The following is a 16979-nucleotide window of genomic DNA, read 5'->3' on the forward strand; positions in this document are numbered from 1 at the left end:
ATGTTCCCCAGGAGCCAATAATTGCTTCCGCATCTGGCCATGCATAATGATCTGTTGTGTCGAGGGACCAAAGTGAGGGGCAAGGTAAAAGAGCGAGTCCTCAAGGCACAAGAGGCACAATGCAGGGGGTGTAGGAAGCCATTCCCAATATATCATGGCCACCTACACAAATCCTGGATGAAATTGTCAAAAAAGGTTTATGTAATGAAAGGAGAAGTCACAATGAGTCTGTATAGATTTATTTACAGCAAAGAGGTCACAACCTGGAAACACAAGACAAGGATAGAGGTGACTCGCCCACTGAGCTTACAATCTACTCAACAATATATAGCCAGAGATAGAAATAAGGGGTGAAATGACAAAGGTTACAACGTGGAGCTTCCTCCATTGCCAAGAAAGGTATGCCAGTGCCCACTGAGGGTAGGAGGCACTGTAATGGCTGCTGAAGGTAAATTGTTCCTCCCATGGTCCCCATCTCCTTATTGCGCTGTCCTGACCTCCTATGGGAAGGACACCATTACCAAAGATAAGACAAGGAACCAATCTGCAGTCACCCTAGTGCCCAGTGCCAGGTGAATTTGTTAGGCTGCTCCTTTCCAGTATAGGTATGTAGCAGAGAGTGAGCCTTGGACAAAATGGAGACAATGTGACAAGCATCTGGGTGGCAGCATCTAATCCTGAGGAACAGGGGTTAAAGCTGTGCTCTTGTAATGAGCTGTGGTCTGTGCACTCTGCAGAACCTGTAGGGAGGGGGGGAGAGAAAAAAATAGTAAGAAGGCTCAAAATGTAAAACTGTCCAGACCAGTCTAATCTAAATCGTAACTTTTCAGAATAAGTCGTCCGGTCTATAAGGGAGAGAGAAGCAGAAGGAGTATGGAGAAAATTACACAGCAGCACTGAGCAGTGTAGATGTGAATCCATTAGGTAAAACACTTGTTAGAAAGCTCAGCATGATCTTTGTTTGTCTCCCTCTGCTTGTTTTCTTACTCTGCTCGCCTCTCCTCCTTGTAGGAACACTATAAAATCTGCCACCTCAAGTTCAGGAGTCAGATGGGGAAGAAATGTCTCACAAAAGTGTCTCACAGAAAGAAGCAGATTTCACTGTTAAGATGTCATGGATGTGTCAGAGACTGCAGACCATTGCACTGCATCTGTCTGCAGAAGGTCTCAGCAGTTTGTTTTGCAGACACTCTGCCTGGTCCTTTTGACGCTAAGATCCAGTGGTCACCTTCCCCGGCTAAAGGCCACACCTGGATCTGGTGGTTTATAACTCGTCTCCCAACTTTCTGTTGGGAGTTGCAGGTGATATTTTCTATTTGCACATCCCTGTTGAGGCTTCGTGCTGTAGCAGTCGGCTAGCGTCCTCTTCGGAGTCTGGAGGGTGTCGGCATTTCTCTCTGAGTCTACTCAAGCTAAGTGTCTCCTTTGTTTCATTTATCTTAGCTGTCTTTAGTGTTAGTGGGGTTCAACCAGCGTGCACCACCCCTTCCTTTCCTAAGCAGGGCTTATTGCTAGAGTCTGACAGGGATTAGGTATTCTGCTCGGCGATAGGTGTGGAACCTATTTAGGGTCTCTTAGGACAGACAGGGTGATGTTAGAGCTGCCTAGGGGTCTACACACCCCGCTTCCCTAGTGCGTGACATAAGATTTATTACTTTTTTCTTATATTCACGTATACTACTGATTTATACAAAGTTTATTTAAAGTCCAGTTCCCTTTCAATCAATCGGTCTTGCCTAATCTAGTGTAGTTCATTGTATTCAGCCCAGCCTGATTTAGTTTAAGTTGAATCGCTTAATCTAATCTAATTCAGAGTAGTTTAGTGAAGTGTTCTCCAGCCATCCAACCTTCTTACCTATAATAGTCTAGTCTAAAATTTTCTATCCTACTTTTTGCTAGTCTAGAAGTCATGATCTCAGTGTGGGTTTGACTCGCACACGTGGGGTTAATGTCTGGAACCAGTGCTGATGACTGGCATTTCTGGGGTTAAAGGTTGTGATCCCAGTGCAGGCTTACCTGCACACCTGGGGCTATGATTGTGGCCTCTCCCTGGTTCTGGAGAGGCTTCTTATAGCCTCAGGACGCTCCCATCCTCGTCAGTTATACTCTTGCCCTTGGCATTGTGTGGTGACCCCTGAGTGTGTTAGTGCTGTGTTCTGGTTACTTAATTCTCTGTGTATGACTTGGTCTGTTCTCTGGATATTGCTTTGGATTCTGCTTGGTACCTTCTATGTCTGTTTGGCTTTGACCCCTGCTTGGCCCTGACTATCCGTTCTGTCCCATCCCTGGTACTTTACTGATATCTCTGTATATGACCTCTGTTTTTCCTGACTCTGAGTATTTCTGCATAGTGTCCTGCCATCTCTGAAAGCAGGATGCTAAGCCCCGCCCCCTTGCAGTCACATGACTGTAGGTCCCATGTCTGCTTGCTAAACTTCAGAGTCCACAGGTCCTGTGTATCTGTACTTTCCGGCTCAACCTGACCCTGGGCCCCCCTACAGTGCGGGTGAGTCCCTGCTCAGCGGAGGCTGCACGCCGGCGCTGACAGGATCCTGACACTAGACTATTCTAACCTACTGTAGCCTAATCTACTCTATTAGAATCTATTCTAACCTTCTCTAGTCTAGACTAATCTATTCTTTTTTACAGTATGTCAGGAAAATATGAGTTACTTCCTAAATGTCCTAAGTACACTTCTGGCGCTGCCTGTTGCCCTACACCCAGTTGGTTTGTGCACTATACTTCTGTATTTGAACAGGCAGCCACAGTGCTGAAAAACTTCCCCTCTCTCTCGCTCTACCTGTGTGAAACCCTATCCACCCTCCCCCTCCAGCAGCTGGTCATTACTCAGACCACTTCAGAGCGGATTCTCTCTCCAAGATTTAAAACTTACTTTGTCTATTCAAGCTCGAATTGTATAACACACATTAATCCTAGAGACAGGAAACATATATTTTCAGAATCAGTATAATTTAGGTTACACACAACAATGCTTTGCAGCCTGCGCGCCCATCCGAAAGCGGGGGAAATGGTTTCTGCCCCCCAGTGACACGCAGACGTGTCATATTTGGTCTCAAAAGAAAGATAATATTGTAATAGAAAATATAATACTCCTATCGTCACTCTGTGAGCTCTCCAGCCAGAGATATGGCAAGCAGAAGTTTTAAGAACTTTTAAAAAAGGGGCATAGATCCTCCAACTCAGCCCACCTAGTGAGGTCAGCAAGAGAAAAGCATAAAGCTCAGACGCTCAATGAGGGAGGTGTCAGATACCTGGAGAATCAGCTACATAATGCTGTGGTGAAGGACCCTTTGCCCTGGGAAGGTTCTCTTTCCCTTTATCAACACGTCATATTTGTGACTGAGATGGAGTAAGTTTCTTATTTTAATCCCTTTAATATGTAACTGTCTGTATATACTGTATTTTGTTTCCTTTTGTAATATCTTTTATATTTTTGTAAACACTGCCTATATTTTCTGGAGTAAACTTAAAAATTTACTAGCTTAGTTTTCCTTGCTCTATGATCGAACCGACACATACTCTGTGCTAAATTACGCTACCTGCGGGTTGGTTCCTGACCTTGTATCAAACTAGGAACTGGTGGTAGCAAAGTGTCCTGTGGTATTGGGAAACCCTGTTGGTGATTAATCAGAGGTTTATGTGTGTATTTCCTGCCTGAGACTGGTGATATACATACCGCCCTCACTGCAGAGTGCCCGATAGCCAGTATGTGACAAGGCACCCTTTTCAGCGACTACTTATCCTAGGTGCAGTTCCCTGACTGACCTGAGGGTAAGGTGGGTGCCAAAGAGTTGCAAGTTCCGAACCGGAACTGAAAGTGGAAGCAAAAGTGGTGGGGGTATGTAGCCCACAACCCTAATAATAAAATAAATCAATCTAAACTGTTTCCTGACACAGCAGCCTTATCTACTCTAGTCTAATCTATTCTAACCTACTGTAGTCTAGCCTAATCTATTCTAATTTATAGTAGTCTATCGTAATGTAGTGCAATCTATTCTAATGTACTGTAGTCTAGTATAAGCTTGTCTAGTCTACTCGAGTCTAGAGTAATTTAACCTTCTCTAGTTTAGTGTAATATATTCTAGTCTACCCAAGTCTATGCTAATCTATTTAACCTTCTGCAGTATAACATATTCTAATTCACTCTAGTCTAATCTATGCTAACCTACTCTAGTTTAGCTATTATATCATACTGTAGCATCATCTGTTTTAATTTATTTTAGTGAAGTCTAACCTACTCTAGTCTAGACTAATCTATTCTAACTTACTCTAGTTTTGTCTATTCTAACTTACTGTAGTCTAGAATAAGCTTGTCTAACCTAATGTAGTCTAGACTAATCTATTCTAATCTACTTTAGTCTAATCTAATTTCAGTTTAGTCTGTAGCCACTAATCCTGACACCCCAATGTTTGCTCAATATGTCCTAGGTCAATGTATCTATTACATACTTACCTAAAATTGTCCGTCATCCACTTCCGTCCGGACGTCCTCGAATCCCACAATCCAACTCGCTGCACTGGAAGTTTGCCGACTGCCATATTGGAATACCCATGTGATGGGTATTCCAATATGGCACCCGTTGGGGTACCAGGCCCTTCTGCAGTAACACCAGTGGGACACTGCCGGGACACCCACACCGGACCTCCCCCTCGCTATCGCCGCTGGACCCACCGCCGGACCCCCGCCAGGACCCCCGCCGCCGCCGCCTGACTACACGCGGCGGATCCCGCCACTGCCTGCCCACCCACCTCGGTGCAGAATAAGCCATCGCTTCCTGCTGGCTTTAAGTGATGGGAAAGGAGCATGAAGTTTCCCATTTGGTAGATATGGGTTGTATGGAAAAGAGAAGCGGGCTTTGATTAAGACCTTTCCCACCTTTGATCACAGATATTGCAATATTAGCAAATACTGGAGAGGGTGATGGCCCACGGGTGGAGGGTCATTTATTTTAGAGATTGGGATTTTAGATGGACGTAGGATGGTGAAGGGCGGATGCTGAAGGGCGGATGGTGAAGGGCGGATGGTGAAGGGTGGATGGTGAAGGGTGGATGGTGAAGGGTGGATGGTGAAGGGCGGATGGTGAAGGGCGGATGGTGAAGGGCGGATGGTGAAGGATGGAGGGTGGATGGTGAAGGGTGGATGGTGAAGGGTGGATGGTGAAGGGTGGATGGTGAAGGGTGGATGGTGAAGGGTGGATGGTGAAGGGCGGATGGTGAAGGGTGGATGGTGAAGGGCGGATGGTGAAGGGCGGATGGTGAAGGGCGGATGGTGAAGGGCGGATGGTGAAGGGCGGATGGTGAAGGGCGGATGGCGAAGGGCGGATGGCGAAGGGCGGATGGTGAAGGGTGGATGGTGAAGGGCGGATGGTGAAGGATGGAGGGTGGATGGTGAAGGGCGGATGGTGAAGGGCGGATGGTGAAGGGCGGATGGTGAAGGGCGGATGGTGAAGGGCAGATGGTGAAGGGTGGATGGTGGATGGTGAAGGGCGGATGGTGAAGGGCATATGGTGAAGGGCGGATGGTGAAGGGTGGATGGTGAAGGGGTGGGTGACTTCCTGAATATAGCATTTCATGGATTTTTAGTTTAGGTTCTAACACCACCAAAAACCTCAGAAATATCTGCACCAGCTAACCACCTGTCCTCACTCTGTACCCATGGACTTCCGGGAAGCTGAGACATGGGGCGCTGTTTGTTGGGGACTTAAACATTATTGGCCCTTAGTGAGATGGAGTAAAAGCACTGAGGTCAATGTTCTAGTAAAATATCAATTCGGATTACAAAGTTTCCAAGAAATCACAGGATGCCAACTCTAGCTTCTCGCATCTCTTGATCTTTCTGGACGTCCACCTCTGTATTATTTTAGGGGGGAGGGTGGTATATTGAGGTTCTCTTACCGTCTCCTGGATCCTTAATATGAGCTGACGGTTGTAGCCTGCGAGGAAAAAGTGTCACAAAAATATCAGTACGAGATACAATGTCGCTACAAGCGCACCTCCAACCACCACTGGTGTGACATGTGGCCCTTGGAGGGAGGTGGGTGCACATCTATGATATCGCGGAGAACTTGCAGCCACTAGAATAGTGATACTTTATTTCACTCATTGTTATTTCTTTCAGAATCCCCCCGGGTCTGACATTGGATCAGTATCTTGCTTACCATGCTGCTGAATATGGGGGTCTTTGACATCCTCTTCTTTATCATATCCATCACCTGGAACATAAAATGTACATTACACTAAATATTTTTCATTCTCTTTTAGTCTAACTCTACTCAAACCTGAGCAAATCTAACCTAAACTAATTAAGTGAAGTCTAATGTCATTACATCTAGTGTAGTTTAATCTAATAATCTAGTCTAATCTAGTGTAGTCTAGTCTGATCCCCTATAGACTAGTCTAATCTAGTCTGATCCTCTATAGACTAGTCTAATCTAGCGTTGTCTAGTCTGATCCCCTATAGACTAGTCTAATCTAGTCTGATCCCCTATAGACTAGTCTAATCTAGTGTAGTCTAGCCTGATTCCTTATAGACTAGTCTAATCTAGTCTTATTCCCTATAGACTAGTCTAATCTAGTGTAGTCTAGTCTGATCCCCTATAGACTAGTCTAATCTAGTGTAGTTTAGCCTGATTCCCTATAGACTAGTCTAATCTAGTCTAATCTAGTCTGATTCCCTATTGACTAGTCTAATCTAGTGTAGTCTAGTCTGATCCCCTATAGACTAGTCTAATCTAGTCTGATCCCCTACAGACTAGTCTAATCTAGTCTGATTCCCTATAGACTAGTCTAATCTATTGTAGTCTAGCCAGACCCCCTATAGACTAGTGTAATCTAGTCTGATCCCCTATAGACTAGTGTAATCTAGTCTGATCCCCTATAGACTAGTCTAATCTAGACTGATCCCCTATAGACTAGTCTAATCTAGTCTGATCCCCTATAGACTAGTCTAATCTAGTCTGATCCCCTATAGACTAGTCTAATCTAGTCTGATCCCCTATAGACTAGTCTAATCTAGTCTGATCCCCTATAGACTAGTCTAATCTAGTGTAGTCTAGACCGATCCCCTATAGACTAGGCTAATCTAGTCTGATCTATAGTCTAGTCTGATCCCCTATAGACTAAGATGATCTAGTCTGATCCCCTATAGACTAGTTGTTAGGGACTGCAGAACGCAGTAAATATAAAAAAATAGAAAGTGCGTTCACCACCCGGGGTCCACCGTGCAGAGGTGTTAAACTGCTGCTATATAATGGCAGACGCACAATATGGCGGTATATCGCACACGGGATGAACGTCACCTGGTGTGCACTGGGCGCACTCTGTTATATTCACAGAGGCGCCTTAAGGCATAAACATAAATGCCGAGCCTGTTGACCTCACAGGTCTCAGGCTACTTTCACACTTGCGTTTTTTTGCTGCGCGTTTTTGTGCACACAAACGCATGAAAAAAACGCATGCTTTTTCTGCGCATACGTGCGCATTACAATGGTATATGCGGTATATGGTCACAGGACTCGGGCGCAAGGCACAGGGTCGGTGTCCGTCTAAACCTACCGTGCGTGCGGTGTCGCTACTGCGGACGCCCACAAGTGCTGCTGACTGCAGCGCGGCGACAGACACTGCCGCTATACGACAATGCCCGGTAGCTGGCACACTGTTGAACGGCTAGTACCGTGATGATATGCACTGTGGCCTGTGGCGCGCCACTGACTGGCGCTGACTCTAAAGTTAAGTCCCTATCCACACACGTAATATCAGAGGGAGGGGATCTTAATGAGTCATTCGCAGGTACATGCATCCATCATCATTCACACAGTAGCAATTAGAGAATATACTAGTGCATGGCCGAGCAGCCATGCGGGCCTTTTATAGCCGTGTGCTTCTGGGACCTTCCAGATCTCTGGGATGGACCAATTAGATCAGGAGCAGGACCTGAGCACGTGACTCCCGATCTCCACTGGGAGATCGTCTCGTGGGCATGCCCAGTAGCGCGGCGAGAGGACTTAGCCTCTGGAGTGGTTCCCTGCAGAGCAGGCTGCGCTACCATTGCTGGTCCAGAGGTGGCAGCAACAACCAGACCCAGAGAGCTGGTCTGAGCAGAGTCTAGATCGCCGAGATTGCTGTGCAGGTCCCTGAGGGGTCGGAGTAGAATGGGAGACCACTGGCTGCATGGCTCTGGATTCCTGCTGTGCAGCTGCAGGAACCCGACGCCTAACACTAGTCTAATCTAGTCTGATCCCCTATAGACTAGTCTAATCTAGTGTATTCTAGTCTGATCCCTTATACACTAGGCTAATCTAGTCTGATCCCCTATAGACTAGTCTAATTTAGTGTAGTCTAGTCTGATCCCCTATAGACTAGTCTAATCTACTCTGATCCCCTATAGACTAGTCTAATCTAGTCTGATCCCCTATTGACTAGTGTAATCTAGTGTAGTCTAGTCTGATCCCCTATAGACTAGTCTAATCTAGTCTGATCCCCTATAGACTAGTCTAATCTAGTGTAGTCTAGTTTGATCCCCTATAGACTAGTCTAATCCAGTGTAGTCTAGTCTGATCCCCTATAGACTAAGCTGATCTAGTCTGATCCCCTATAGACTAGTCTAATCTAGCGTAGTCTAGTCTGATCTCCTATAGACTAGTCTAATCTACTCTGATCCCCTATTGACTAGTCTAATCTAGTGTGGTCTAGTCTGATCCCCTATAGACTAGTCTAATCTAGTGTAGTCTAGTTTGATCCCCTATTGACTAGTCTAATCTATTGTAGTCTAGTCTGATCCCCTATAGACTAAGCTGATCTAATCTGATCCCCTATAGACTAGTCAAATCTAGCATAGTCAAGTCTGATACCCTATAGACTAGTCTAATCTACTCTGAACCCCTATTGACTAGTCTAATCTAGTGTAGTCTAGTCTGATCCCCTATAGACTAGTCTAATCTAGTATGATCCCCTATAGACTAGTCTAATATAGTGTAGTCTAGTCTGATCCCCTATAGACTAGTCTAATCTAGTGTAGTCTAGACTGATCCCCTATAGACTAGTCTAATCTAGTGTAGTCTAGACTGATCCCCTATAGACTAGTCTAATCTAGTCTAATCCCCTATAGACTAATGTAATCTAGCGTAGTCTAGTCTGATCCCCTATAGACTAGTCTAATCTACTCTGATCCCCTATTGACTAGCCTAATCTAGTGTAGTCTAGTCTGATCCCCTATAGACTAGTCTAATCTAGTCTGATGCCTGTAATGTAAAATGTCTATAATGTATGATGTTTCTAGAACCTTCTAGAAATCTCCCATTTCACACTACTGAGGACATTGTCCACTGTCAGCTGGCAGCACTTCCCCCCTCCCTTACAGCCCCCTCCTTTTGCCCCCCTTAGCAGCTGTCTGTGTGTGTGCTTTCTGCCGGCATCTGAAACCTGATACCGGGCATTTCCTCTCGAAGAACAGCTAGGGGGAAAAGATCTCTTTGTTCTGGCCGAGGCTGGATGCCAGTATATGGGAAGTATTAAAACAAGTCATATTGCAAAAACCATACAACTCAGAGATATAATAACCATATCACTGCGTAGGCAACGAAAGCTAGCGTAGTCTAGTCTGATCCCCTATAGACTAGTCTAATCTACTCTGATCCCCTATAGACTAGTCTAATCTAGTGTAGTCTAGTCTGATCCACTATAGACTAGGCTAATCTAGTGTAGTCTAGTCTAACATAATCTAGTCTCATCTAGTGCAGTTAAACAAACAGGTCTTGTATCATATGATCTAATACAGTCTAATTTTACCTAAGATAGACTAGTCTCATAAAATCTGGCCTAATATAGTGCAGTTTAAAAAATCAGATTGAGTATATTATGATCTAGTGTATTCCAATCTAATATAGTCTCGTCTAATTTAGTCTAATAAATATAGTTTAGTCAAACTACTGTTGCCTAGTTTATTTTAATTTAAACTTTTACATGCCGGTGTACTCTAGACCTGATTATTTAACTGAACTAATTTAGACTAGATTATATTAGACTAGAGTATATTGGATTAGATAAGAATGCCTTCGATACGCTAATCTAATGTATTCTTATCTAATCCAATATACGCTAGTCTAATATAATCTAGTTTTATTTTGTTCGATTAAAATAAAAATGTCTAAAGTACATAAGCGTGTAAAAGTCTGGGCGCCCCTGGTCAAAATGACTGTTAATGTGAACAGTTAAGCAAATTAAAGATGAAATGATCTCTAAAAAAAACCCTAAAGTTAAAGATACCACATTTCTTTTGTATTTTGGTAAAAGAAAATATATACATCTTCATCTTTTACATTTTAAAAATTACAAAAAGAGAAAATTATTTAAGGAAAAATATACTCCCTCCTCCCCCTCCAGAGGAAGGCAATGCAAAACGCGCGTCGGGGCTTTTGTTGATGCACACAGGCACATCTGCACTTTATGTAAGAAAAACCATCATCTCCTCTCCTTATCTTTGTTCACAGACCGGTGCTCCTTCAATAAATTGGGTTATACATGCAGCGCCCCCGTGGTGCATGTTCAGGTACCTTGTTACATGGGTATTTACCTGCCTTTACTGCTATTTTTGTGTACCATACGTGCAACACGCTGCTGGGCTGCTCACCTCATTTCTGGCTACATTGCATTGGTCTATGTATTTACATTTTTTTCATTTTATGCTGTTTTTTTTCAATTTTTGTTTTACCTTTTCTTGTTTTCTTTTCCTGCTAGGTATCTTCTTCATAACTATTCATTACAATTTTTATAATACATTATTTTTTTTAACTGCCCTCATACTTTTGCATTATGGAAACTTGTTTTTACATATATTTAGATTATTTTAATACAATTTCAAAATTTTATGATATTCAAGGTTTGTTTTTTGTTTTCTTTTTGACTGTTTCCATTAATTTCGGGGTACATGTCTTCCGTATGTTCTTTTTCATTGTTATAATTGTATTGGGAGTTCCGCCCACATCAAGGACCGTCACCATGGTCCTCCAGTCCGTCCTAATTTCTAGCTATTTCTGCACAAATTAATAAAATGTAGCCTAATCTAGTGTTCTATAATCTAGTTTAATCTAATGTAATCTAATTTAGTCTAGACTAAATTAGTTTAGTCTAAAATACTTTAGTTTAATGTGACATCATTTGGATAAATCTAGTATAATCTAGATCAATTGATTGTAATCTCATCTTTAAAAAAAGTTTAAATAAAATAAAAACATATATTCTAGTCTAATCTAGTGTAATCTAGTCTAAACTAGTGTAGGCTAGTATAATACAGGGTATTTAGCATAATCTGACCTAATGTAGTCTAGGTTTATTATATATAGTGTAATATAGTTGATATCGTCTAGTCTGATCTATTGTAGTCTAGTCTTGCTTTGAAATAATCTAGTCTATTTTAGTGTAGTCTAGGCTTATTTTATCAAGTGTAGCCAAGATAATCAGATCTAGTCAAATATAATCTGATCTAGTACAGTCTAGTCTAGTGTCATATAGTTTAGTCTAATGTTGTGTAGTATAGGCTTTTTTATCAAGTGTACACAAGATAATCCAAACTAGTCTAGTGCAATCTTGCATAATATATTCGAATGTAATATCATATCACCTAATGTCATCAAGATAACCTGATTTAGTGCATTTTAATCTAGTCAAATCTAGTGTAGTTTAATCTAATCTAATACAGACCAGTATATTCTAGTCTGGTCTACTCTTGTAAAGTCTAGTCTTTTAATGTAGTCTAGTTTAATTTAATATGGACCAGTCTATTCTAGACTAATGTAGTCTAGTGTAAGGTAGTGTAATTTATCTTAATCTAGAGTAATTTAGTGTAGTTTTGGTAGACATATATAAACTAATGTTATACAGTATATGTGCAAAAGTATTCACCCCCACCTTAACTTTTTACCTATTTTAATACATTACATCCTGTGTGCAAATATCTTTGTGATCCGATTTGTGTGTGATGCATCAGCACTAAGTAATCTGAGTTGGTGAAGTGAAGTGAGAAAAATATAGGCAAAAATTAAATGTATGGGATAAAATAACCACAAAATTGGCATGTGCATATTTATTCACCCCTTTTGTGATGAAGTCTCTATAAATTTCTGGTTCAAGCAATTCCTTTCATAAGTCCCATACTTAGTGTCAGGATGTCCCGCTATGTGCAATCTAAGTGTCACATGTCTGTCAGTATATACACTTTACCTTTTCTGAAAGGCCATAGAGGCTGCAACGCCATTAACAAGAGGCACCACTAACCAAACACCATGAAGACTAAGGAGATCTCCAAAAACCACCATGAAGACCAAGGAGATCTCCAAACAACACCATGGAGACCAAGGAGATCTCCAAACAACACCATGAAGACCAAGAAGATCTCCAAACAACACCATGAAGACCAAGGAGATCTCCAAACAACACCATGAAGACTAAGGAGATCTCCAAGCAACACCATGAAGACTAAGGAGATCTCCAAAAACCACCATGAAGACCAAGGAAATCTCCAAGCAACACCATGAAGACCAAGGAGATCTCCAAACAACACCATGAAGACCAAGGAGATCTCCAAACAACACCATGAAGACCAAGGAGATCTCCAAACAACACCATGAAGACCAAGGAGATCTCCAAACAACACCATGAAGACCAAGGAGATCTCCAAACAACACCATGAATCATAGAATCATAGAATCATAGAATCGTAGAGTTGGAAGGGACCTCCTGGGCCATCTGGTCCAACTCCCTGCTCAAAGCAGGATTCGCTAAATCATCCCAGTCAGATGTCTGTCCAGCCTCTGTTTGAAGACTTCCATTGAAGGAGAACTCACCACTTCTCGTGGTAGCTTGTTCCACTTATTGATCAGTCTGTCAAAAAGTTTTTTCTAATATCTAATCTGTGTCTCTTCCCATTCAGTTTCATCCCATTGCTTCTAGTCTTTCCTTGTGCAAATGAGAATAAAGTTGATCCTTCTACAATGTGACAGCCCTTTAGATATTTGTAGACAGCTATTAAGTCTCCTCTCAGTCTTCTCTTTTGCAAACTAAACATTCCCAAATGCTGCAACCTTTCCTCATAAGACAGGGTTTGCAGACCGGTCACCATTCTGGTCGCTCTTTTCTGAACTTGCTCCAGTTTGTTGATGTCTTTTTTAAAATGTGGTGCCCAAAACTGGACACAATATTCCAGATGAGGTCTGACCAAAGAGGAGTATAGGGAAATAATGACTTCACGTGATCTAGACTGTATGCTTCTGTTAATACATCCTAGAATTGCATTTGCCTTTTTTGCTGCTGCATCACACTGTTGACTCATATTCAGTCTGTGATCTATTAGTATACCCAAGTCTTTTTCACATGTGCTGTCACTTAGCCCTATTCCTCCCATTCTGTATATGCTTTTTTCATTTTTATTGCCCAGATGTAGTACTTTGCATTTTTCCCTGTTAAAAACCATTCTGTTAGTTGCTGCCCACTTCTCCAGTTTATTTATATCTTTTTGAATCCTCTCTCTCTCTTCTCTAGTATTAGCTATCCCTCCTAGCTTTGTGTCATCAGCAAATTTAAGACCAAGGAGATCTCCAAGCAACACCACGAAGACTAAGGAAATCTCCAAACAACACCGTGAAGACCAAGGAGATCTCCACACAAAGCAGAAACAAAATTGCAGAGAAGTACAAGTCAGGGTTGGGTTATAAAAAATATCTAAGGCTGGTTTCACATTAGCGCATTTTCAGCGCGCGCACGGCCGGGGGTAGCTCCGCCCCCGAGCCGGCTCTCTGCCCGGCGTGCCCGCCCCTTGCTTGTAGCGCCGCCTACTAGCGGACAGCGGCGCCTGCGATCGGCGCACCCTATCTTTAGCATAGGGTGCGCAGATCGTGCGCAGGCCGTGCGCTAGTTGCGCTTTGACCTGCGCTGCGCACTTTTGACGGTGCGCCGTGCGCGCCAAAATCCGAAAAGTTTGATTTTGGCGCGCACGGCGCACCGTCAAAAGTGCGCAGCGCAGGTCAAAGCGCAACTAGCGCACGGCCTGCGCACGATCTGCGCACCCTATGCTAAAGATAGGGTGCGCCGATCGCAGGCGCCGCTGTCCGCTAGTAGGCGGCGCTACAAGCAAGGGGCGGGCACGCCGGGCAGAGAGCCGGCTCGGGGGCGGAGCTACCCCCGGCCGTGCGCGCGCTGAAAATGCGCTAATGTGAAACCAGCCTTAGAGAGGGGGGATTTTGAAGCTCACCACGCCATGTCATCCGATATTAGAGGCTGAAATCTGTGTGTCGAGTAGCGGTCCTGCTGATGAAGCTCAGCCAAAGGAACAATGAAAGGAAATAGGCGGTGTGATGACACCAATGGTGTCTCTGGCGCAGCCTAGGGGGCGTTATCAGGGGGCACGTGAATGAGCACAGGGAGTGAAGGAACAAGGTACGCTGTGCGCAAGGACCTGAGACTAAGCAGTGAGCACAGGACCTGGAACTAAGCAGTCACGTGACCAGGGGGCAGAGTCACTGCACGTGAGTACAGGGAAGGCAACTGAGCACGCGGAGTACAAGGCACAGAAAGTAGATGTAGTCAAAGGAGAGCCGAGGGTCAAAAACCAGACGAGAGCATAACTCTAATGGCCACCAGGGGCAAAACCAACCCTGAGCAAACTTCTCAATGTAAAAAAAAGGTTACTTATACAAAAACCTGTCATAATCCAACCTGAATCATGACATTTTATACCTCGTCTAACCTAATTCAGTGAATTTTTTTTTAACTTAATCCACTTTGTTTTTTATCTGTTGTTATCTAAACTTAGTCTAGTTAAATATATTCTACTTTAGTTTAGTTTTCTCTATAAACATAATATAGTCTAAACTGTTGTATTTTGCTTTGTTCTGGCACAAGGTAATCCCGGGTGTTTTACAGAAATCTAGTGTAATCTAGTCTATTTTAGTCTAGTCTAATTTTTATTTCAAGTAGTGTAGGTAATCCAATGTTGTCTGGCACGAAAAAAAGTTTAATGTAATCTTTTTTAATCTAGTTTTGCATAATTTAATCTAGTCTAATTGTATCCAGTGCAGTAACGTTAATCTGAATTACTTTGCAGTTTAGTCTAATCTGATTGGTCTTGTTTAACCCCTTCACCCCCAAGGGTGATTTGCACGTTAATGACCGGGCCAATTTTTACAATTCTGACCACTGTCTCTTTATGAGGTCATAACTCTGGAACGCTTCCATGGATCCCGGTGATTCTGACATTGTTTTCTCGTGACATATTGTACTTCATGACAGTGGTAAAATTTCTTTGATATAACTTGCATTTAAATGGAAATTTGGTGAAATTTTTGAGAATTTAGCAATTTTCCAACTTTGAATTTTGATGCCCTTAAATCACAGAGATACGGCACACAAAATAGTTAATAAATAACATTTCCCACATGTTTACTTTACATCAGCACAATTTTGGAACCAATTTTTTTTTTTATTAGGGAGTTATAAGGGTTAAAAGTTGACCAGCGATTTCTCATTTTTACAACACCATTTTTTTTTAAGGACCACCTCATATTTGAAGTCACTTTGAGGGGTCTAAATACCCAAAAGTGACACCATTCTAAAAACTGCACCCCTCAAGGTGCTCCAAACCACATTCAAGAAGTTTATTAACCCTTCAGGTGCTTCACAGGAATTTTTTGAATGTTTAAAAAAAATGAACATTTAACTTTTTTTTCACAAAAAAATTATTTTAGGTCCAATTTTTTTTATTTTACCAAGGGTAACAGGAGAAATTGGATTGCAAAAGTTATTGTACAATTTGTCCTGAGTACGCTGATACCTGATATGTGGGGGAGAACGACTGTTTCGGCTCATGGCAGACCTCAGCAGGGAAGGAGCGCCGTTTGACTTTTTCAATGCAAAATTGGCTGGAATTCAGATCGGACGCCATGTCGTGTTTGGAGAGCCCCTGATGTACCTAAACAGTGGAAACCACCCACAAGTGACCCCATTTTGGAAACTAGATCCCCCAAGGAACTTATCTAGATGTGTGGTGAGAACTTTGAACCCCCAAGTGCTTCACAGAAGTTTATAAAGTAGAACCATAAAAATAAAACAATCATATTTTTTCCACAAAAATTATATTTTCGCCCCCAATTTTTTATTTTCCAAATTGTAAGATATTGAACCCCCCAGAGTTATTGTGCAATTTGTCCTGAGTACGCTGATACCCCATATGTGGTGGGGAACCACTGTTTCGGTGCATGGCAGAGATTGGAAGGGAAGGAGCGCCGTTTAACTTTCTCAATGCAGAATTGGCTGGAATTGAGGTCAGACGCCATGTCGTGTTTGGAGAGCCCCTGATGTGCCCAAACAGTGGAAACCCCCAATTCTAACTCCAACCCTAACCCCAACACACCACTAACTCTATTCTCAGCCCTAACCCCAACACACCCCTAACCCTAATCCCAACCCTAACTCTAATGGGAAAATGGAAATAAATACTATACTAAATTACTAGTTATAGTGGATTTTTATAGCGGGTTTTTATGTTTGGCAGATGTCACACGCTAAAAGACGCTTTTTATTGCAAAAAATAGTTTTTGCATCACCACATATTGAGAGCTATAATTTTTCCATATTTTGACCCACCGAGTCATGTGAGGTCTTATTTTTGTAGGACGAGTTGACGTTTCTATTGGTACCATTTTGGGGCACGTGACATTTTTTGAGCAAAAAACAGCAATTCATGAATATCTTTTGGGGGGATGAGTTTACACCGTTCCGTGTGTGGTAAAATTGATAAGGCGGTTTTATTCTTCGGGTCGGTACGGTAACAGCGATATCTCATTTATGTTATTTTTTATGTTTTGACGCCTTTATACAATAAAAACTATTTTATAAAAAATAATTATTTTTCCATCTCTTTATTCTGCGAGCTAGTACTTTTTTATTTTTTCTCTGATGATGCTGCGTGG

The 16979-nt window shown here is 42.6% G+C and overlaps 1 protein-coding gene across 1 annotated transcript in view; it reads right to left on the reverse strand.

The window, feature by feature from the left end:
• Window positions 1-223: 223 nt before the first annotated feature.
• Window positions 224-16979, reverse strand: part of LOC141074365 (adhesion G-protein coupled receptor F1-like) — a 44145-nt gene continuing 27389 nt past the window's right edge. Inside the window, exons 10-12 of the mRNA XM_073562017.1 lie at window positions 6180-6233; window positions 5917-5954; window positions 224-740 (exon numbers count right to left, since the gene is read on the reverse strand). Coding sequence (XP_073418118.1) covers window positions 5931-5954; window positions 6180-6233 — 78 coding nt within the window. The 3' untranslated portion in view covers window positions 224-740; window positions 5917-5930. The remainder of the gene's footprint in view (window positions 741-5916; window positions 5955-6179; window positions 6234-16979) is intronic.

The sequence above is a fragment of the Dendrobates tinctorius genome, unplaced genomic scaffold (assembly GCF_039654945.1).
Source record: "Dendrobates tinctorius isolate UK_male_01 unplaced genomic scaffold, ASM3965494v1 ptg000332l, whole genome shotgun sequence".
In the NCBI taxonomy this organism is placed as follows: domain Eukaryota; kingdom Metazoa; phylum Chordata; class Amphibia; order Anura; family Dendrobatidae; genus Dendrobates; species Dendrobates tinctorius.